This window comes from Dryobates pubescens, chromosome 11, assembly GCF_014839835.1.
Source record: "Dryobates pubescens isolate bDryPub1 chromosome 11, bDryPub1.pri, whole genome shotgun sequence".
NCBI lineage: Eukaryota > Metazoa > Chordata > Aves > Piciformes > Picidae > Dryobates > Dryobates pubescens.
This window is the reverse complement of record NC_071622.1, coordinates 36,777,177-36,800,140: the sequence shown is the minus strand read 5'-3', so window position 1 is coordinate 36,800,140 and position 22,964 is coordinate 36,777,177. Positions and strand designations below refer to the sequence as shown.

Here is a 22,964-nt window from a genome sequence, read left to right as displayed (position 1 = left end):
GTGTACGACACTGGGAAGAAAAGAACACAACCAAGGCATTGTAATTAGTGTAGATTACAATGTGATTTACCTGCAATTTATTCAGCTAGAATTTGGTGCAATTCACAGAGACTTTTCAAATGCATTGACAATGTTTTCATGGTCTGTTTTTATGGGGAAACTCCTCCACCTTAGCATTTATATCTGTCTGTCTATCTCACATATTACAATTTACATTATTTGCATATTTTCTTTAGTTCAGTCATAGAATCATAGAATCACAGAATCAATAAGGTTGGAAAAGACCTCAAAGATCATCAAGTCCAACCTGTCACCCAACACCTCATGACTACTAGACCATGGCACCAAGTGCCACATCCAATCCCCTCTTGAACACCTCCAGAGACAGCAACTCCACCACCTCCCTGGGCAGCCCATTCCAATGGCTAACAACTCTCTCAATGAAGAACTTTCTCCTCACCTCCAGCCTAAACTTCCCCTGGCACAGCTTGACATTGTGTCCTGTTGTTCTGGTGCTGGTTGCCTGCCTGGAAGAAGAGACCAGCACCCACCTGGCTACAACCTCCCTTCAGGGAGTTGTAGACAGCAATAAGGTCTCCCCTGAGCCTTCTCTTCTCCAGGCTAAGCAACCCCAGCTCCCTCAGCCTCTCCTCATAGGGCTTGTGCTTGAGGCCTCTCCCCAGGCTTCTTGTCCTTCTCTGGACACGTTCAAGAGTCTGAATGTCCTTCTTAAATGGAGGGGCCCAGAACTGGACACAGGACTCAAGGTGTGGCCTAACCAGCACTGAGTACAGGGGCACAATGACTTCCTTGCTCCTGCTGGCCACACAATTCTTGATGCATGCCAGGATGCCATTGGCCTTCTTGGCCAACTGGGCACACTGCTGGCTCATGTTTAGCTAGCTGCCAATCAGTACCCCCAGGTCCCTAGTTCCAATTTTATATTCAGTATTTTCCTAATATTTGTAGATAAGTAAGATAATAATGCAATTGGAGTAAGTGTTGCTCATCAAAAATGTATGTGGTGTTGAACAGTCACTGAAACTGGAAACCTACAAAAATGCCCCACTTGATCTGAAAGGCAAACTTTAGTTTTGTGTTTTAGTACTGATCTAATCCAATGTACCATTTCTTCTCTCTTTGTCTCTTTCTTACCAGGACTGCTGTCTTAAATCTTAGTTACAGTTGGAAGTTACAGTACAAAGTGTGATCTGCATATAGTTAGAATTGCACAGAGGGTCAGAAATCTGTCTGTATAAAATAACATAAGGCCTTTGACAATGTCCCCCACAGCAAACTCCTGGCCAAGCTGTCAGCTCCTGGCTTGGACAGGAGCACTCTGCATTGGGTTAGGAACTGGCTGGAGGGCCGAGACAAGAGAGTGGTGGTGAATGGCGCCACATCCAGCTGGCAGCCAGGCACTAGTGGTGTGCCTCAGGGATCTGTGCTGGGCCCCATGCTCTTTAACATCTTTATTGATGATCTGGATGAGGGCAATGAGTCCATCATCCATAAGTTTGCAGACAACACCAAGCTGGGGGCAGGAGTTGATCTGGTAGAGGGTAGAAGGGCTCTGTAAGAGGGACCTTGCCAGGCTGGACAGATGGGCAGAGTCCAAGGGCATGAGATTTAACACATCAAAGTGCCAGGTTCTGCACTTTGGCCACAACAACCCCATGCAGTGCTACATGCTGGGGTCAGAGTAGCTGGAGAGTGGCCAGGCAGAAAGGGACCTGGGGGTACTGGTTGACAGCTGGCTGAACATGAGCCTGCAGTGTGCCCAGGCAGCCAAGAGGGCCAACGGCATCCTGGCCTGCATCAGGAACAGTGTGGCCAGCAGGAGCAGGGAGGTCATTCTGCCCCTGTACACTGCACTGGTTAGGCCACACCTTGAGTCCTGTGTCCAGTTCTGGGCCCCTCAGTTTAGGAAGGAGGTTGAGGTGCTGGAAGGTGTCCAGAGAAGGGCAACAAAGCTGGGGAGGGGTTTGGAGCACAGCCCTGTGAGGAGAGGCTGAGGGAGCTGGGGTCGCTTAGCCTGGAGAAGAGGGCTCAGGAGAGAGCTTCTTGCTCTCTACAACTATCTGAAGGGAGTTTGTAGGCAGGTGGGGGCTGGTCTCTTCTCCCAGGCAACCAGCACCAGAACAAGAGGACACAGTCTCTGCGCCAGGGGAGGTTTAGACTGGATGTTAGGAAGAAATTCTTCATAGAGAGAGTGATTGCCCATTGGAATGTGCTGCCCAGGGAGGTGGTGGAGTTGCCATCACTGGGGGTGTTTAGGAAGAGACTGGATGGGGTGCTTGATGCCATGGTTTAGTTGATTAGGTGGTGTTGGATGGTGGGTTGGACTCGATGATCTCAAAGGTCTCTTCCAACCTGGTTTATTCTATTCTACTCTGTTCTGTTCTGTTCTGTTCTAACATCCAGATCAAGGCTTTAGAGATGGAGAAGTGCACTCAACCTGCTGATAGCAATGGAGACTAAGAATTAAACTCTAGGTAAGCATCTGCAGTAGGGGAAACACAACATTTGCAAATAATTACAGTAGCAATAAACAGCACTGCTAAAAGCAAGGTCTGTGCCAGAAGACATTATTAGCAATACAAGAAAAATATGAGTAGTACATTCTGAGACTCCTACACTGAAACAATGCATGGCACCACTTCAATATCTACCCAAAAATATGAAGTTAAAAAGCTTTAATACTTAAGAGATAGCAGTAAAAAAAAAAAATGTTCTCTGAAAAACCCATAATTACTCAAAGCCTCATTGCATACTGCATTTGAGAACTGTGTGAAACCTAGGAACTGTTTTCTGACAGACTTCTGGCTCAGGCTTTACTGTTTCCTTGAGCAGCCAAGTAATTCTTCTTCCTGGTTTCCTCAAGGCTTTCACAGATCAACAGAGGATGGGGGGGGGGGGGGTGGGGAGGAAATCACTAAATGTGATAGCAAATATGTTGTAAAATCTTACAAATTGCCAGACACTCAGAGGAAATTACATGAAGAAACTACTGAAGCTTTTCAGGCCAGTGTATCTGTCATTTCGGTCACAGTATAGGGGTTGGAAGGGACCTCCAGAGATCATTGAGTCCAACCCCCCCTTGCTAAAGCAGGATCACTTAGGGTCGTCTGCATAGGAATGCATTCAGGTGGGTTTTGAAAGTCTCCGGAGAAGGGGACTCCCAACCTTCCTGGGCAGCCTGCTCCAGGGCTCCGTCACAGTTAAGAGAATTTAAAAACCACTCTGCACTGTGGTGCACGCTTAAAGAGGCATAGTGAAATGCTGTGCAGCTGCTATGGCATGTGCCAAACTTTGGACTGATCTAAGCGAGGCTCGGAAGCTATCTTTAGCTCGCAGATGAGTGACATTATCCCAAGCATGCGCCGTGCTGCTTTACCTGGGAATCTGCTGTTCATCTAGACCAAAATACCCATTAGCAACAAGCACTGCTTTGTTCTCTTCTTCAGTTGTGCTGATTTTAATTAACAGTCTGAACATTAAGCAAAGCACTTTCTTTCTGCCCCTTAAAGGGGCGTGTTGAGTTGTTGGGAACAAATGTGCTTGGTTTTAGCAGCGCTTGGCACCGATTTGATGCTTTTCAGTTGCGTGCCATTCCAAAGTACACGTCCTTTCTTTTTCTGCTGTTCCGACATCATCACATTCCAGCCACTATCCTCTTCTACAGTGCTGTTGTTGCTAAGAGCCTTGACTCTCACAAGGCAAAAGGAATTATGTGCATGTGAAGAATCTGGTATTATTGCAGGCTTTCCTCCTGCTGTTTCTGATGTGCTCCATCTTGGAGATTAGGGAACCGAGAAGTCATGTTAATCTCAGAGACTTTGGTTTAAGCCTTTGGCAATATTGTTATAGACCCTTAACTTCGCTGATCCCAAAGATGCACCCAGGTGCAGCTTTGTTTACTGAAGATCCAAGGACACACTTAACAAAGCTGCCTCTGTCGCAGTCCTTTGTGCAGGCACATCATAGGAAAGAAAAGGCACGAAGGAATGCGAGGTGGACGGTGAAGGAAGCCAGGGGAGGATGCTGTGGGGAGGAAGAAAATAAAGTGACAGAAAGGGAAAAGGTAGTAAGAAAGGGGAGGATAAAGTGAGAGAAAGGAACACGAGGAGGGCGAACGACCTGGGGCAAAGGCGTGAGAGCTGGCGTTCCTGCGGGTGCTGTGGCTCATCCTCGGCACATCTGTCCTAATGCAGCTTGATGTCTTGTCACAATGCTGACATGGTGCATCAGCGTAGCGCTTTGGGGGGCAGCAGAATAAACTCACAACGTGCTGCTTTATAGGGCCACAGCAGCTTCTGGAGGGTTATAATCGGGACAGCATCACCAGCAAAGAGGGTAATGCTGCAGGTGAATTCTGAGCAGGTGAAAGAGACAGCGTGTGATGAGAGGGAAATGGAGAAGGCAGGAACACTGGAAGAAAGCTGCAGAAGGGAGGCTGAGATACAGTAAGGCGTTAGTGAGCACGCAGCTTTCCAGAAACAAGCCTTTGTTCCATTGCTGAGAGTAAGTCCTACTGGCAGAAATGCTGTTTCAGATGGGGAGGTGACAGGGTCTAGGAAACCTAAACTAACTGACCTAAGATGAGGATGGGAGGAGGTGTGTAGAGGAAGTAAACTAAAGCAGGGGAAAGTGAGAGTGTTGTTTAGTACACTGCTACCTACAAGTGTGACCAGATACATTATGATGACCTGTGCTGGGAAGGTAAGGCTCACATTAGTTCAGTACAGCAGCATGCATCAACACACAAAATGTTGTCTGCTGCTGAAGACAGAGCTTTCCCTTCAGGGAAGCATGCACCTCAGCAACTCTTAACTGGGTACAGGCAGGGTGTTTGAAAAAAAAAGAAGAAAACACAAAGATTCACTCTGGGGTTTTTTCTAAGCAATTTTTGAGGGGAGACAGGATATTTTAGAGGTGGGGTTTTTGTTTGTTTTGATCTTTGTTTGTGGCTTTTGTTTTTTGTCTTTGTTGTTTGGTTGTTTTTTAATTATTATTATTATTTTATTTTGTTCCCTTTTCCATTCACCATTTTCCTGCTAGTCTTCAGCTTCTTTGGCTAAACCCAAATTCAGATCCTTTCTTCTCAGTCATCTTTTCCAGTCCTGGGCTTTCTGAATGAAATGCTTTAATATTAGCTGCCTACAGTTCCTGTGATTGGACTCCATGGGTGGCCTGAGCAATTTTCAGACAATGGAACTGATTCTTTTCTCACAATACTGGCTTTGGTAGAGGTGCTCTTGATTCACAGTGGTGAAAGGAGAATTGTGCTTGCTCTTTCATATGTTCTTTCATCTCTGTGATATTTTTACTTACATGTACAAGTGATTTTCTGGGAATATCTCCTGCTGCTGGCAGGTGGACCTAGGAACTTCCTAAGACAGAAACACATTTAAGCCTTTTTTAGGTGACTGAGTTCAATCCATTGCTGCTCCAGCACCACATTATATAATTTCTTTCATAAACTGATCAGGCTTTAAACATTCATTACAACTCTAATCTGACTACAGTTAGTAAGTTCAGATGAGAAGGTTAATTACCTCCTGTATAAGTGCAAAACCACAGCTGAAATAATTTCCAAGTGCTCTAAAAGTATGTTCCTGTCTCATACACACCTCACTTTTCAGTATGGCAGCCATGATAAGGGTTTTGCTCTTGGCAGGAGAAGGCTCAGCTCCAAGAAAGCACAGGTCTGAAATTACAGGCATACCCAGGAAAGGGTACTGTGGACTTTTCTATTCATGGCCACATCCCTCTCACAGATTGTAGTGGGAGTTACAAGCAGTCATATGACAGCAAATTTTTACCATACCTGAAGTGCCACTCTGAAAGTAATTATAGAAGGAGAAGGGTATGGAACAGGTGTGTACAACTTGGCTGAGGGTGGATTATGGCAGACTTCGACTTACTTATATTGGGCTACCTGCTCTTTGCCACCCTGGCTTGGCAGACCCTGTTCATTTCAGCAGATTTTTTCCCCCACATTTATGGAATTCCTGAGCCTACTTATTATGAAGCTGAAAACCATCAATGTGACCAAGCAGTTTAATTATAATGAAAGCCCAGATGAAAAGCAGAGCCCAATTTTACACAGTGTAAATAAGATGATTCAGCTGAAGCCAAGAGAATTATGCTGTTCTCTGTAAATGCTGCTCCCTGCTTTCCCTGTTGTGTTTCAGATATGTGCCCTTCTCTTCACATAGAATATAATTTTATGTTTCACCCTCTGTTCATAAAGCTCTGTTCTACACCTTACCTTAGCAAGCCTCTTGCCTCTGCTGCCTTCCCTCCTGCAGTCTGGGTTTAGAAGTTACAGTATCACAGTATCACCAAGGTTGGAAGAGACCTCAAAGATCATCGAGTCCAACCTCTCACCACAGACCTCATGACTAGACCATGGCACCAAGTGCCACATCCAATCCCCTCTTGAACACCTTCAGGGATGGTGACTCCACCACCTCCCTGGGCAGCACATTCCAATGGTGAATGACTCTCTCTGTGAAGAACATTCTCCTCACCTCCAGCCTAAACTTCCCCTGGCACAGCTTGAGTCTGTGTCCTCTTGTTGTGGTGCTGGTTGCCTGAGAGAAGAGACCAAATCCCTCCTGGCTACACACCCCCCCTTCAGGCAGTTGTAGACAGCAATGAAGTCTCCCCTGAGCCTCCTCTTCTCCAGGCTGAACAACCCCAGCTCCCTCAGCCTCTCCTCACAGGGCTTGTGCTCAAGGCCTCTCACCAGCTTTGTTGCCCTTCTCTGGAAGTTGCATTTGTTGCTGATTTAGTGGTGGCAGTAGCCCACAGCTGTTGGGAAATGAAGGCTGCAATCACAAGGGAGTGAAGAAGAGGTATTCCTGGTTGTGAAAGCCAGGCTGTGGTCCCTGTCATGTATCACTGGCTCCGATACTACTCTGGTGACTGTTTCTCTCTTGTTTTGGCTACTGTATTTCTGAGGCAGAAATAGGTTTGTGAGTTGCATCGTTGTATGCCTCAGACTTCACGGAATTACAGCAAATGATCACAGTAATTGTGTGGTAAGTTTGTGCAACATTGGAGGAGTGGGACACTCTTGGTTTTGCTGGAATCGCTTTGCACATGCCACGCGGGCCTGGTGTGTTTGCTGTGAGCATCTCCCTGGGATTGCTGGACATGGGACACCCAATGTGGGGCTGCTTATATGCATCAATGTCCAGACTGATGAGATTACTAGACACCACCAATCCCAGACATACAGGCTGTTCTCAGCATCTTCCTGGGGAACATCTATGGTTGGAAAAGAGGCAACCTGGACTTATGGTAGCCACACCTGAGCACATCCTCCCTTTTACTGCAACACCTTCATACCCTTCATTTCTCTTTTATCTGCAAATTATCTTTATAAAAATCTGAAAGTTCTCCTGCTGTATGCTCAGATGGAGAGCAGTTGCCACCCGGGAACACAGTCCCTCACCATTCTCTGCTTTGCAGCCAGTGCAGCGTTCAGCCTAGCACGTGTGGTTGGGCTGTTGAAAGATGGCATTGCCTCTGGTCATGAAGTGCCATGTGCCTGACAACGTGCCAAGCACAGGCCCAGGAGGGAGCAGTGAGGCAGGTCGGACTTGTTTCTTTCACCCACGCAGCACATGGGGCCAAAGGAATTCTTTGGGAGGCTGTGTGCTATGCAGGTGTGGTGGTTTTAGGCACGGCAGGCCTGATAGAAAGGTTTGGGGAGAGTCTGGTTTGCCTTCTGGATGCTTCCTAACCTGTAAGTGCGTGATGGTGATGGGTTAATTTGAGGCTTAGAGTTTGGCTAGGTGGTCTCTGGCAGCGTTACCTGTTCATTTGGAGATGTTATCACTCCCAGCTGTCTGCTTTACCCCACAGCTAGGCATTGCCACACTCTTCCAATGGAGACTCCAGGCCACAGGCTGGCCTATTAAAAATGTACCTGCTTTCATTGTGTTCTGCTAGAATGATCGTGACCTCAGGCAGTTGGGAGACATTTGAAAACATGGCAGCTAAATCAGCCACCGCTGGCTGCTCAGAGCCTCTGGGTCTTAGCCACGAATGGAAAGAGCTGTTGCCCCTGTCCACAGGTCTGAGGACAACATTCCTGCCTTTACTGACACCACATATCGTCTGTCACCCCCAAGGTCCCCTGCTCCTCCATACAGATGACTGCTGCCACAGTTGTCACAGCTTAGGAAAGCAAAGAGTGTGAATAAAACTTGTCAGTCAGTGATGTGGGATTAAGCCAAAAGTGAGGGCAGTTCTCTAGAAAGCAAATCACTGAAAAAATGATCTTAGAATTTTCATTGTTTATGTCACCTCCAATGTGATTTATGATCCCACCATGCAGTTCTTAGGTTTTAGTGGCTCTTCTGTCTCACGAAAAACTGCAGACATAGCACAAAATAGGTTAAAATCTTCCTTTCTATGATGGATAAAATGCTTTGACATCAGAGTAAAGCATGAGGTTTTCACTAAGAATATGGTATTGCTGTCTCAGTCCATCTGTTTCTGGAATGGAAGAAGTTTGGGAATGAGATCTGTGCTCAGCAGAGGATGCCTTGTGGAGTACTGTTAACAAAAGTCAGTTTAAAAGCTGGTCAAGTCCATCGGAAATCAAGCTAGAGTAGTTCTGATGTTTGCACATACACTTGTCTGCCAGCCAATTGATATTCAGCAATGGATTAGGGCAAGGTGGCTCAAAGCAGTTACAGATGCTAGTCCTGCCCACCTCCTACAGGTTACCCTTTCTGCAGCAGGAATGGCTCAATGCCTCATTAATCAGCACCCAAGTTTCTGCCTGTCACAGGTTGGCACGTTGAGGCAAACCAACATCAGTTTCTGTTCGATCTTAAGCCCTGGCATTCCTGCCATGGGTGACATCCTGCAGGGCAGATTAGCATACATAGCTGGGGTAGATGATTTCCTTGTCAGCCAAAGCTTGATGTAGTGTGAAGTACGGATGGATGCCTTCGACATCATCGTGTTTGAGAGAGGAGAACTTTTAAATTATTGATCTGAAAGATCAAAAGCCCTTAGTGGAAATGGAAAGTTGAGGTGGGTTAGGATGTCTATGATAGTAGAAGTCTGGCAAGAGGAACAGTCGTGACCATTATGCTTTTGAGTTGGTAAAAACCTAAGTCCCTTTACTTTTGTCAAGGTAATATTGCTTCTCTGATTTTTCAGTATTATACAGCAGTTCAAAACGTAAAATGAGAAACAATGTGACAAAAATAACAGCGTTTCATTAAAAAAAATAGCATGTATCAGCAATACCTGTTCTCCATGATGACTGTGTTAGCTGTGATCCTGTGCTGTACAGTTCTAGCAAGGAGAGCATAAATGGATTTCTAGGGCACAAACACCACCATCAGCATTTTTCTGGTGGCGTTTCAGACAATGGGGCTGTGTAAATGCAAGGCACGGTGACTACAGTGGTGCTGGCCCGTGAGATGCTGTACCCAGTGGCAATTTCTGCTCCTTCCAACACATAAGCCATGCACATTCAGCAGAATCTGGGGGCCTGTGAGTTCATCGTGGTACACATGCACCGACTCTGGCAACGTGGCAGAGGCGGAGAACAAGCTCCGGGGTTCGCGATGGCAGCTGCGATACCGGAGTGGGGGGCGGGGGGCGACGGAACGCTAGACCGGACGTGGATTCCCTCCTCGGCACGCTGCGCTGCCCGCACGGGAGGTGCCTTCTGTTCGGAGCCTCGCTGGTGGCGAGCCTAAGGACGGTCCCGGATAACCGATTTAGTTTGGTGAGCACCGCTGCGGCGCGGCTGTTTGCCCAGCCCGCGGTGCCGCTGCCGGCTGCCAGCCCGCAGCTCCACGGCCTCCGCCGCTCTGGGCGGCGCGGCAGACGTCCGCACCCCAGACCCAGCCGCCGGAGCCCGCGGGGTGAGGGGCAACCAAAGCTGCGGTGGAGACGGAGGGCGGCGGCCAGCGGCGCGGGGCGGGCGAGCAGGCGGGGCCGGGGGAAGCTTCCTCTCACAGGCGGCGAGCGGAGCCCAGCGGCAGGTGGCGGCGGCTCCTTTAAGGCTACGCCTGCTGTAACCCGACCGCCGCAGCCGGAGCTCCCGACGCCACCGGCGGAGCATCTTGTGCTTGGCAAGGGCTGTCCCGTCCGCGCTGCCGCGGGAAGGCATGGCCGAGGCGCAGCTCCAGTAGTCCCGCTCCCAGGTGCGGCGGGTGGGCGGGAGGGAAGGGCAGGGTGCCGTGGGTCCGGTCGGGCGCCGAGGGGCCAAACTGACAGGGTGGGGGCGGTGCCGGTCCTTCCCCCAGCCCCAGGGGGCTGCGCGGAGCGGCCCCTTTCCTCCCTCCCTCCGCTGCGGGCCGCCCCCTGCGCGGCGCCGCCCCCGGGGGCCGAGGGCCGCAGGCGGCGGTGCTGCCACCTCGAGCAGCACAAAGTGCAGCGGCTGTCGTCCCGCCACTGCCCTCGCAGCGGATAGCCACGGCCAGAGCGAGCGCAGCGGGGGTGTGTGGCGGCTGCCTGCCTGCCAGCGGGGCTGCTGCCGTGGGCGGGCACGGCGTGAACGCCGGGCACTCGGCTGCCGGGGAAAGCTAGGTAATGCCCGGCGCGGGGGGAGCGCCGCGCCACTCGGGACTTAGCCTGGCAGGGTCCCTCGGTGCCTCTGCGGCTCGGAACCGTCTCCGAGTTGGAGGTGTTTCCCTCTCCCTGTTGCTTTATGACTGCAAACTTCTTGCAGGTTTTGAGGAAATGGATGCAGGTAAATGGTAGCGCAGCGCACGGCTCACCCTGCTTACCCAAATCTGCTAGCTGCTTTGCTGGTGTGAGAGCAGCAAGCAAAGTGGAGTTTGGGATGTGAACAGCCTTGCATAGCAAAGGGAATAGCTGAAGCTGTGAGGAGCTTGAATTCTATTGTGTTTGTCCTTACTGCTGCTTCCTGAGGTAAGTTGGATACCAAATGCAGTGTCTGATCTCACTGGAGCAAGAGAAACTACCATTCAGAACCAACCGCACAGCAAAACTCAAGCACTGCAGATGTTTTATTACTAGGCTTATTATAAAACCTACTAACTGTCAGTAGTCTCATGCTGCTCTGCACATCAGCGTGGCAGGTTTCACGATTGGATTTGGCTTTCAGTTTTAAACTGATCAGGAGAGAGCATAGGGGTGAATGGATGTTCTCTGGTATCACTAACAGCTTTAGGATGTAATCTTGTTTGGAAATTGATCCCGCTCATCTTGAAATCAACCCTTGAAGAAAGTAAGAGGCTGCAGGCCTCCTTCCTCTCTACCACCTTACTCTAGCTTGTGGCATGTGTCTTGTGACAGTGGCATTTCTTGGTTTTATGACATGAAAAATTGACATGGAAACAGTGAAATGACAACATAAATGCTGAATGCCATTGGTGGTACAACACTTAGTAACTCTTCTACTCCGTTGTCCTCTTCCAGTAAGCGCTGACGTTCCTGTCAGAATGGTTTCATGTTGGAAGTGATTGAATGTTGAATTTTAATATCTTTGGAGATCGTTCCTTTTAAATTTGAGTAGAAACAGAGCTGCCAGAATCCCACAGCATGGTGATAGCAGATGGAAATGCTGTGTTCTCCTCCCTGAGTGTGACTGAGAAGCTGTTACCAGCTTTTTCACAATTAACTGGGGTCAGTAGAGCAATTTGATAACTGCCCAAGACACGTGTAAGCGATACCTTGTTGAAAATGTTCCAAGTGTTTGCTGATAGTTATTTACCAAAAAGCTGCAAGAGTGAAGTTACAACTGAATGGTTAAGGTAGTAATTTTGGATAAGCCAGGAAAAGACCACTGCTAAAATACTCATGGCCAAGAACTAACCTAGACAGAGTACTTTCTTCCTGCATTAAAAAATAGTTACACCGAACATCTCTGTGCACTCAAGCCTCCCTTCCTTTGGAGAGGGACTTTTTAGGGTGTTAGGTAGTGATAGGACTGGGGGGGATGGAGCAAAACTAGAAATGGGTAGATTCAGATTGGATATTAGGAACAAGTTTTTCCCCATGAGGGTGGTGAGACACTGGCACAGGTTGCCCAGGGAGGTGGTGGCAGCCTCGTCCCTGGAGGTTTTTAAGGCCAGGCTGGATGTGACTCTGAGCAACCTGATGTAGTGTGAGGTGTCCCTGCCCGTGGCAGGGAGGGGTTGGAACTGGATGATCCTTGAGGTCCCTTCCAACCCTAACAATTCTCTAATTCCTCTAGCTCAAAACCCCTATAAACAGACTGAATGGTGATCAATAACTGTGAAGTTTGGGTAATAAATTAGACATTCATGTATAACCCAGGAAGTTCTGTATCTTGATCAGATCTTGCTAGGCAGCTGTGAGAAGATTCTGGGGCAGAAAAACCCCAGTGTAGCTGAAGCCACCTTCGACTTGCTAGCTCTGGCCATTGTCCTCAGGGCAAAGAAATTGTACACAATGGGAAATTTACTCTGTTCTGTTACTCTGTGTGATAAACTTTGGTTTAGTAGCCTGAGTTATTTTTGTTTTAAATAAAAAGAAAATCTGGTAAATAACAACTAATTTGCCTGTTAAACAGGAGACAGTTGAAAACAATATATATATAGAGAGAAAAATTATCTGACCATTGTTCTTCTCACATTCACACCTGGTCCTCCACCAGTACTCTTAATTTGCTCAAGTAAAGCATGAAATTATTCCTAGACTTGGTACTTACCTGCACTTAAACCAGCACCTTGATAGGCATATATGAAATTACCTTCTGAAAGCAGTCTTGCCAGACTCTCTGTGAGGCCAAACACAGAGGTTGGGTTGCTAGTTTCCTCTGCTACTATCACACCTTTCTCCTTTGTGGGCATCATGGGTCTGTAATTGCTGCTATAATTTCTAACAGGTAAAGGTACCTAATGCTTCTGAATGTCAGGTCATGCACTTCCCATGAAAAGAACTTCTTAAAACTAATTCCCTGTACAGGCTCCTTGGAACAAAGATGAGCTTTTTCTAATGCATTTCTTGTAAGGGGTAGGAGGGTTTTTATTTGGAGCTCTCTGATGAGGACAGGCTGAGAGAGCTGGGGCTGTTCAGTCTGGAGAAGAGAAGGCTCCGAGGAGACCTTATTGTGGCCTTCCAGTATCTGAAGGGGGCTACAAGAAAGCTGGGAGGCACTTTTTAGGGTGTCAGGTAGTGACAGGACTGGGGGAAAGGGATCCAAGCTAGAGGAGGGGAAAGGTAAATTAGACATTAGGAAGAAGTTCCTCCCCATGAGGGTGGTGAGATACTGGAACAGGTTGCCCAGGGAGGTGGTGGCAGCCTCATCCCTGGAGGTTTTTAAGGCCAGGCTGGATGTGACTCTGAGCAACCTGATGCAGTGTGAGGTGTCCCTGCCCATGGCAGAGGAGCTGGAACTGCATGATCCTTGAGGTCCCTTCCAACCCTAACAATTCTGTTGTTCTGTAATTTCCATAATCTTCTGTGCTAGAATGAGCACCTGTCCCATGCCAAAATGGTACTTACCTAATAAAATCTTCTGGTACTAAGGAAACAAACCAGAACCTGCATCTCTCCTGTCCAAGAGATTATGTCTGTGCAACTCAGAGGCACTAGTGTAGTTACTGCAGATGAATAAAATTGGCAGCATCATGAGCATTGCTGTATTTTTAGTCAAAAGGATTAAGTAGGTGTGATTGATGTTGAGTGGTTTTGCTCTTTTGCTGAAGAGAGTCATCTTCAATGTGCATTTTGGCTTCTTTCACTTAGGAGTTAAGCCAACTGGGGTATATATATTTTATTTTATTTTACTTTTTAATTTTTTGTTTCCATATGTGGTCCAAATGAAGACTTGCAAACTACAGATGAGATGATGTAATAATGAAGTTTTTGGCCCAGGAGTAGAATCTGGAATGGACACTGTACAATGCTTATCAGTGAGTTTAAACTGGAAGCTAGGGAATGGAATTGATTGTTTTATTCCTTCAATTGGAAAAGGTTTAGAAAATGAAGCTTAACATTCATTCTCTCCAGACCTTTAAACTGGGGAGAAAAAGGGACATAAGATTTTCTATCAGTGGAGAAGTAGGTGGAGCACAGTGTAAAAAGTACTTGAGAGACAATAATAAGTAGACAGGAAGTTTTCATTTTCAAAGATGGACAGATTGCGTTGGGTTGGAAGGGACCCTCAAAGGTCATCTTATTCAGCCTCCTTGCAGTGAGCAGGGCCACCTCCAAACAAACTTAACATTTGAAGAGTAAGCAAGGCTGATGCACTGCTGAGCTAGAACAGGTCTGGAGTAAAACCGTGCTCAGGAGCTGAGTCTTCTGATCACTGCCTCTTGCCACCCTTTGGTCGGTGTTGCATAACTGTCCCAGAGCATGCAAGCTGTGGGATTCCTTTTTGTTTAAGCTGAGTGGGAAGACAGGTCTAAAGAGCACACTGAATACCTTCTAACAACTGTAGAGTGCCTGGGACAGGATTAAAGCTGGTCTGAAGGAAACACCTGAAATGCATATGATGGAGATGCAGGTTCTACTCAGCACGTCTGTGTTCTGCGTGGGTAGCTGTGGCTTGCTCAGTGAGTACTACTCAGAGGAGGTTTTCAGGTAATCTACTTCCTTGTTTTAATCTTCCATTTTGGAGAAAAAGAAAAAAAAAAAAGAGGAGGGAAAGTAAATTTGTGGTTCTTGAACCTACTGCTTCTAAGTCTTTGAAGACAGGAGCATTATTTTTCTCCTGGTCTATAAATAATCCACCTTTTGTTAACCTTCTTAGTTTAAGTGCCAACTGTGCTTAAGTGCGCTCAGTGTTTGTGCCACCAAGGGAGAATATTATACTTAATTTTTTACAAAGCTATTAACTGGTGGACTGTTTTTTTTCCCCCCCCTGAAATTCAAGTTTCTGTCAGTCTCCAGTGCAGGTATGATTTCAAAAGCTACCTCTTGTTCCCTGGCTCTAATGCAGGGGAACTCTAGTGGACTTGAGTGTATTGTGATTGCATCAGGTTTCGCTGACCATTAGCAACAGCAGTGTGTTGTAGAAACATCAAATTGTGACAGTCCTAAATCTTCATATTCTTTAGTATCATAGTAGTATCAGTCAGGGTTGGAAGGGGCCACAAGGATCATCTAGTTCCAACCCCCCTGCCATGGGCAGGGACACCCCACACTAGATAAGGCTGCCCAGTGCCTCATCCAGCCTGGTCTTAAACACCTCCAGAGACTGCACCCCAACCACCTCCCTGGACAACCCATTCCAGGGCTTCTCCACTCTCATGGTGAAGAACTTCCTCCTCACCTCCAGCCTGAATTTCCCCACCTCCAGCTTCATTCCATTCCTCCTAGTCTTATCACTACCTGATATCCTGAGAAGTCCCTCCCCAGCCTTCTTGTAGGTCCCCTTCAGATAGTGGAAGGCCACAATTAGGTCACCTTGGAGCCTTCTCTTCTCCAGACTGAACAGCCCCAACTCCTTCAGTCTGTCCTCATAGGAGAGGAGCTCAAGCCCTCTGATCATCCTCACGTTCCTTCTCTGGACACCTTCCAGCACCTCCATATCCCTCTTGTAATAGGGGCTCCAGAACTGGATGCAGTACTCCAGGTGGGGTCTCACCAGAGCTGAGTAGAGGGGGAGAATCACCTCCCTTGACTTGCTGGCCACACTTCTCTTGATGCAGCCCAGGCTCTGCTTGGCTTTCTGGGCTGCAAGTTCACACTGAGAGCTCCTGCTGAGCTTCTTGTCCCCCAGCACCCCCAAGTCTCTCTCCTCAGGGCTGCTTTCCAGCCAGTGACTGCCCAGCCTGGATTTGTGCCTGGGATTGCCTTGACCCAGATGCAGGACCCTGCACTTGTTGTTGTTGAACCTCATGAGGTTGGCTTGTGCCCACCTCTCCAGCCTGTCAAGGTCCCTCTGGATGGCATCCCTTCCCTCCAGCCTGTCAGCTGCACTACACAGCTTGGTGTCATCAGCAAACTTGCTGAGGGTGCACTCAGTGCCACTGTCCATGGCACTGACACAGATGTTGAACAAGCCTGGTCCCAGGACTGATCCCTGAGGGACTCCACTTGTCACTGGCCTCCACTGGGATATGGACCCATTGACAGCCATTTTCTTCATTAAAACTAATACAAGTAACAGCAGGAATGGAAACTCCTATTAAATATTTACTTAAATATTTTAAATGAAGAAGTTTGGCTTTTCCCTCTCCCTTTTTGTTCAGCTTAATAGAAATTGACTTTTTATGAGTTTGCAAGCTTTGCCAGTCTTGGAACATTTGATGACACCATTAAGCCAGAGATGTATTTCAGAAGGTTGTGGCTTCTGGGAAGATATCATTCTGTCTGCAGAATGCTGGTGACTTGGGAGAAATGACTGAAACATTTCAGAGACTGACATTTATGTTTGGAATGATTTAGGTATTTATTTAGACCTCATGAAAAAGCTGAACACCTAGCATCTGAAAGGTGCATTAGTTCTGATGATCACAGATGCCCAAATGTAGTCTGTGCTCTCTATGCACAGGGAAACTGAGAAGAAAAGAAACACTTGTTCAAACTTGCTTTAGGAATACAAGGAAAAGGAGAGGAAGAGAATGAACAAAGGTGCTGGTCTAGGTTTCTCTGTTGCAATTCATGTCCTATGGCTGTTCTCCCAGCTGACTGCTACCAAGACAGGATTTCATCCTGAGCTGAAGTGCTGCCTATGCTGATGCTTGTTTTTCAGCCTGTGCTGTTTGAAAGTGTGGTGATACATCTGGCTGATACAGCATCACAGAATTCCTGAGGCTGGAACAGACCTCTGAGATCATCCAGCCCAGCCTATGACCCAGTACCACTACACTGATCAGACCATGGCACTGAGTGCCACATCCAACCTTGCCTTAAACACCTCCAGGGACGGTGACTCCACCACCTCTCTGAGCAGTGCATTCCAGTGTCTGGTTCCCCTGTCCATCAGGAATTGCTTCCTAACATCCAAGCTAACCCTTCCCTGGCACAGCTTCAGGCCATGCCCTCTGGTCTTGTCACAAGTTACCTGGGAGAAGAGCCTGCCCCCCAGCTGACTACAACTTCCCTTCAGGTAGTTGAAGAGTGTGATAGGGTCCCCACTGAGTCTCCTCTCCTCCAGGCTGAACACCCCCAGCTCCCTCAGTCTCTCCTCATCAGACTTTCCCTCCAGTCCCTTCCCCAGCCTGGTCACTCTCATTGGACCTGCTCCAGCACCTCAAGATCTTTGTTGCAGTGAGGGCCCAGAGCTGCAGACGGTGCTCGAGGTGATGCCTGACCAGTGCCAAGCACAGGGCAGAATTCTATCCCTAGTGCTGCTGGCCACACCATTCCTGATGCAGGCCAGGGTACCATTTCCCTTCCCTGATTCCTGGGCACACTGCTGGCTCGTGTTCTGCTGTTGTCAGCCAGCACTGCCAGGTCCCTCTCTGCCAGGCTGCTCTCCAGCCACTCACCCCCCAGTCTGTAGCCTGCATGGGGTTATTGTGGCCAAAGTGTAGGAGCCTGCACTTGGCCTTGTTAAATCTCATCCCATTAGCGTCAGCCCAATATGAAGCTTTTCAGTGTACTCTGAAACTGTGCACAGTTTAGCTGTTCAGGTGAAGAAGGAAGAAGCTCAGGTGCAATCTTGGAAGTGCTATTCCAGAGAGAAACCCTCAAATGTCAGCTAAGTGCAAATGGAGAGCTCCTGTTTCTGTGAAGTATCCAAACAAAGCTGCAGGGAGGCTGACCTGAAGATCTCTCACTATGCTTCTCTGATGTCATTGCTTTGTGAAGTCAGTCTGATGGGAACAAGATGAGTTGTAATTTGTGGTTTCTTAGAATAGAATAGAATTAACCAGCTTGGAAGAGACCTTCGAGATCATCAAGTCCAACCTATCATCCAACACTATCTAATCAACTAAACCATGGCACCAAGCACCCCCATCAGGTCTCTTCCTAAACACCTCCAATGATGGCAACTCCACCACCTCCCTGGGCAGCACATTCCAATGGCAAATCACTCTCTCTATGAAGAACTTCTTCCTAACATCCAGCCTGAACCTCCCCTGGCACGGCTTGAGACTGTGTCCTCTTGTTCTGGTGCTGGTTACCTGGGAGAAGAGACCAGCCCCCACCTGGCTACAACCTCCCTTCAGGTAGTTGTAGAGAGCAAGAAGCTCTCTCCTGAGCCTCCTCTTCTCCAGGCTAAGCAACCCCAGATCCCTCGGCCTCTCCTCACAGGGCTGTGCTCCAAACCCCTCCCCAGCTTTGTTGCCCTTCTCTGGACACGTTCCAGAAACTCAACATCTTTCCTAAACTGAGGGGCCCAGAACTGGACACAGGACTCAAGGTGTGGCCTAACCAGTGCTGAGTACAGGGCAGAATGACCTCCCTGCTCCTGCTGGCCACACTGTTCCTGATACAGGCCAGGATGCCATTGGCCTTCTTGGCCACCTGGGCACACTGCTGGCTCATGTTCAGCCTACTATCAACCAGCAGCCCCAGGTCCCTTTCTGCCTGGCTGCTCTCCAGCCACTCTGCCCCCAGCCTGTAGCTCTGCATGGGGTTGTTGTGGCCAATGTGGCACTTGGATGTGTTCAATCTCATGCCCTTGGACTCTGCCCATCTGTCCAGGTTGTCAAGGTCCCTCTGCAGAGCTCTCCTACCTTGTAACAGATCAACTCCTGCCCCCAGCTTGGTGTCATCTGCAAACTTACTGAGGATGGACTCAATCCCTCATCCAGATCATCAATAAAGATGTTAAAGAGCATGGGGCCCAGCACTGATCCTTGGGGCACACCACTAGTGCCTGGCTGCCAGCTGGATGTGGCACCATTCACCACCACTCTCTGGGCTCGGCCCTCCAGCTAGTTCCTAATCCATCACAGAGTGCTGCTGTCCAAGCCATGGGCTGACAGCTTGGCCAGGAGTTTGCTGTGGGGGATGGTGTCAAAGGCCTTGCTGAATTCCAGGCAGACTACATCCACAGCCTGCCCCACGTCCACCAGGTGGTCACCTGGTCATAGAAGGAGATCAGGTTGGTCAGGCAGGACAGGTGTGGAAGCTTCTGAGCTGGTGGTTGCACTGTTCAGGGGTCCTCCCTACCCCTTCTGTGTAGATCCAGTGCCCCTGACTTCAGGCAACAAAAATGTATAGTGTGCAAATGCTAATAAACTCCAAAACAACTTACAAAAGCTTGGGGATACTTCTGTCCCATTAATGTTTTAGTGGAAATGTTGAAGAAGATGAAACTTGGGTTGAATATTTGTGTTGATAGCTGCCAAAACCCCTTTCTCTGGCTGCTTCTGTGGTTAAGTGGAGAATGGACTGAAATTCTCTTCTACTTCTCTTCACAGGCTGAAGAACAATGGCTTCCTTCAGCAACCTGACTATTGGTATTACTGTTGCCAGCTTTACTGTGTTTCAGCTCCTGTTCCACGTTGTTAGCTCTTGGGTGTCAGCACGAATAACACCTGGTTTTAACAACCTCAGCCAAAAAAGGAAGATTGAATGGAACTCAAGGTAGAGTGTTCAAAACAAACTGCAGTTAATGATCTACCTGAAACTGTTAACGTCTGAACAACTTGTTTGTGTGTATTTAAGCCTGTAGAAAAGGCTATTAGTTAAACACCTGTAAAGATTAGAGGGTCAGCTTTAGTAGGCACTGGACAAATCTTGCATGTAAACTGAAGAGGCTCCTTCCTGAACACCCAGCATACAAACACTGGTACACCACATGCTTGGCTAGACTGTGGTGCCCAAGTGAAAGTCAGTGAAAAAGGGAGCAGTGACTTGTGAGAGGTAACAAACTGAAGCAGATTAATTTTAAGTGGCTTCTCTGTGACACTGCTAGTCAAGGGAGGAGGTACAAAATTCCCTTCCACCAAGCACAAATGAAAACAAAACCTCTTGCAGTTAATTCTGTGATCTAATTGCTAGTGTATCTCTGGTCATGCTTCTGGGTGCAAACCACTCTGTTCTCCTGGTGCTGCTACACCACAAACCTGTTCTATAGAAGTTCTGGTTTTCTGAGGAGGTCAGTGAATCTTGGGCACAGAGCTGGAGTGAGGCAGGGGTGTGCAGGGGCATCTGTGGGTGGGTGGGTGGGGAAAGAGACTGGAAGAGGAGGAGGGGGAAGCTGTGACAGACACAGGGCACACACTGATGGAAGGAGTGGTGGAAACCCAATCTAAACGCCCTCCTCATTCCATTTGTGCTTCTGCAGTTCCACGCCTGGGCTGGATCTACCTCCATTGCACCTGGCTCCTCAGACAAAATGCTTTTTGTTCAGCCTGTGAGTCATTCCTGGGAGCTTGCCTCTCTTCTGAGCCATAAAGGCAATACAGGGCAGTAATTGCAGATGGCGTGACCCCTGAGGTTTTGTTAGTAATATACTGCTCCGAAAGGTATCCATGGTGCGCGAGGTTCTCCAGCTGAAATCACTTGATACAGGATAACTTGATGCTTTAGCAGCCTATTACAACTTTAAAATATTCTTCAGGTGTTTCTCAAATGTGAAGCAAAAAAATATCCAGTGTGTGGCTATCACTGCACTCCAGCTGCACTAGTCATAGCACTGTGCTTCCTCACTGCTGTTCAAAGCAGTATCAGGTGGATACTTAGAAAGTTGTTTCCATTCCTCCAGGCAGCATTAGCAACTTAAATATTCTTTGCCCTTCCATTTGGCAGATGCCCACCTGCAGTGTTCTTAATGGCACCATCTGAATATTGGTTCAATCTTTGAGTAGCTACCTGTCTGCCAGAAGAGCTGGGTGGGATGGCAGTTCATTATATCAATGGAGATCTCAATTCGCTGTTAAAATCAGCAATGGAGATGCAGACAGTGAAACTAAACTAAGCTGTTATCATGTTGGAACTTCCTTTAAGCCACATCAAGTGACCCATGAATTGCATAATAGGCTTTCTGAGATCTTATTCCAAGCCTGGTAGCGCTATGCCAAGTTACAGTGCTCTGCATAATAACACAGGAATTGTTTAAAACATCACAGGCATGCTGGAAATAAGCTGCTCTGCGATCTCTAAGCTCCTTTGTAGTACAGTGTTTAACTACCTGAGTCAACACAGCACCCCAGTCTATGTCTTTTTTACTGCTTTCCACATTTTTTTCGTGGGGTTGATAGCAGGATATAGATGTCAACACACAGATGAGTCCTGGTCCAGTGCTCTGTCCAGTTCTGGAGTTAAAAGGCATGAAATGCAAAGCATGGTTCGTCAACAGCTTGTTGGTGTTACACCAACACAACAGTGAAGGCTGACCGTACCTGGGTTCCTACAAAAAGGTTGCTTGTTCACTCTGCTACCCAAACACAGTGTTTTGGAAAGCTGTCTCATTGCTCCAGTGTCTCACCAAAACAAAGAGACACTTGAGGGAGTGCCTTTTGTGTTCAGAGAGTGTAGCTGGACCTGCAGGTACCCTGCAGACAGGGGTGCAGGTAGAGAGTGTTGCCATCCCCCACTAAAAGGAGTTGGTTAACTTAAATGATTTAAAAGTAGATGGTTGTTGTTTTGCCCTATATTGAACTGATGTAGTGAGTGCTCACACAAATGGTTCTGTTGGCAGCCCTGAAGGAAACTGGCACAGAGGATGGTTGTGCATTTTTATCAGCTCAGCTGGGTCTGAAAGAGGGCATCTGCCTGAAACGAGCTGTAGCACTGAAAATATATTGTTGCGGTTGGAGGGGTTTTTTAATCAAGCAATTGAGCTGACTGTGTTTGCCATGCTGTCAGTTTGTTCATTCTGACCTCCCAAGAATTAAGAACCAATGAAGTAACTGCTTCTGGAATTTTAAGTATGCAGACACTCCAACTGAGTTAAAAAACAAGACTTGGCACAGATGTAGTAATAACTTCAGTGCTGTGCATAAATCCCTGTCACCCCTTCTACCATCAGCGTTTGCACTGCTATTGAGCAGTTGAAAAAAACCTATAAATGATATGAATGTCAATAATAAAGGAACAAATATGGGAGTTCTTGGTGCAACTTTTTTCTTTGCAGTTTAATGAGGAGTTAAAAGATGCAATCTTTGACAGCAATGTCAAGGAAACGTACGGAGCTCGCTTGCATGACCTAGATTCCATCTGAAAATGGAGTGTTGTGCTACTTCCCTTCTTCTGTCCCTCTTCTGGGGAGACACTTTGAAGGCCAGACTTAAGGAGGAAATCTGCTTTTTGTGTGTGTGTGTGTTTGCTTTTATGTCCTCTCCTTTAAGTGCTCTGTGTGTGTAGCTTGTGTTCCAAACACTTAAGGTTTGGCTGAGCAGCTATTCCCAAGGCAAATTGCAACTGTGACATAATGAGCTGTATTCTAGGACAGATTTTACTTCTTTTGGCATTATCCTTTCCTACAGGTCAGCAATGCCAGGTCTGTCTCCCACACCACTACTACATGCCCTTTTCCATTTAAGAGGAAGCAAAGTTCCTACCTCTGTTAAACCAGTCTGCAAGAGCAGATATTTTAATTAAACTATTAATTCTGTCTGCAAGAGTATTTGAAGAGCAATTTAAATTAAACTATTAATTTAAGGACTATTTTAATTAAACTGTTAATTACCATTACAAGTCTGTTAACTATTCCCCCCTCCCCCCCCTTTGCTAAGAATGGAAAGGGGGGGGGAAAAGCATCCTGTGCTTGTAGTGGTTAGTAAATATTCTCATCCAATTTGTTACAACTGACTGTTCAGATTATCACAGTATCACAGTATAACTAAGGTTGGAAGAGACCCCAAGGATCATCAAGTCCAACCTGTCCCACCAGACCTCACGACTAGACCATGGCACCAAGTGCCACATCCAATCCCCTCTTGAACACCTCCAGGGATGGTGACTCCACCACCTCCCTGGGCAGCACATTCCAATGGCGAACGACTCGCTCAGTGAAGAACTTTTTCCTCACCTCGAGTCTAAACCTCCCCTGGCACAGCTTGAGACTGTGTCCCCTTGTTCTGGTGCTGGTTGCCTGGGAGAAGAGACCAACCCCCACCTGGCTACAACCACCTTTC

At 47.6% G+C, this 22,964-nt stretch overlaps 1 protein-coding gene across 2 annotated transcripts in view; it reads left to right on the top strand.

Moving 5' to 3' along the window:
* The first annotated feature begins 10,020 nt into the window (after window positions 1-10,020).
* TLCD4 (TLC domain containing 4) overlaps window positions 10,021-22,964 on the top strand; it is a 35,868-nt gene continuing 22,924 nt past the window's right edge. The window contains exons 1-2 of one of the 2 annotated variants that reach the window (XM_054165227.1): window positions 10,021-10,187; window positions 19,302-19,467. In XM_054165227.1, the coding sequence (XP_054021202.1) occupies window positions 19,313-19,467 (155 nt within the window). In that variant the 5' untranslated portion in view covers window positions 10,021-10,187; window positions 19,302-19,312. Of the gene's footprint in view, window positions 10,188-10,330; window positions 10,573-19,301; window positions 19,468-22,964 lie in introns of those variants that run through there. The other variant, XM_054165226.1, reaches the window with a different exon arrangement.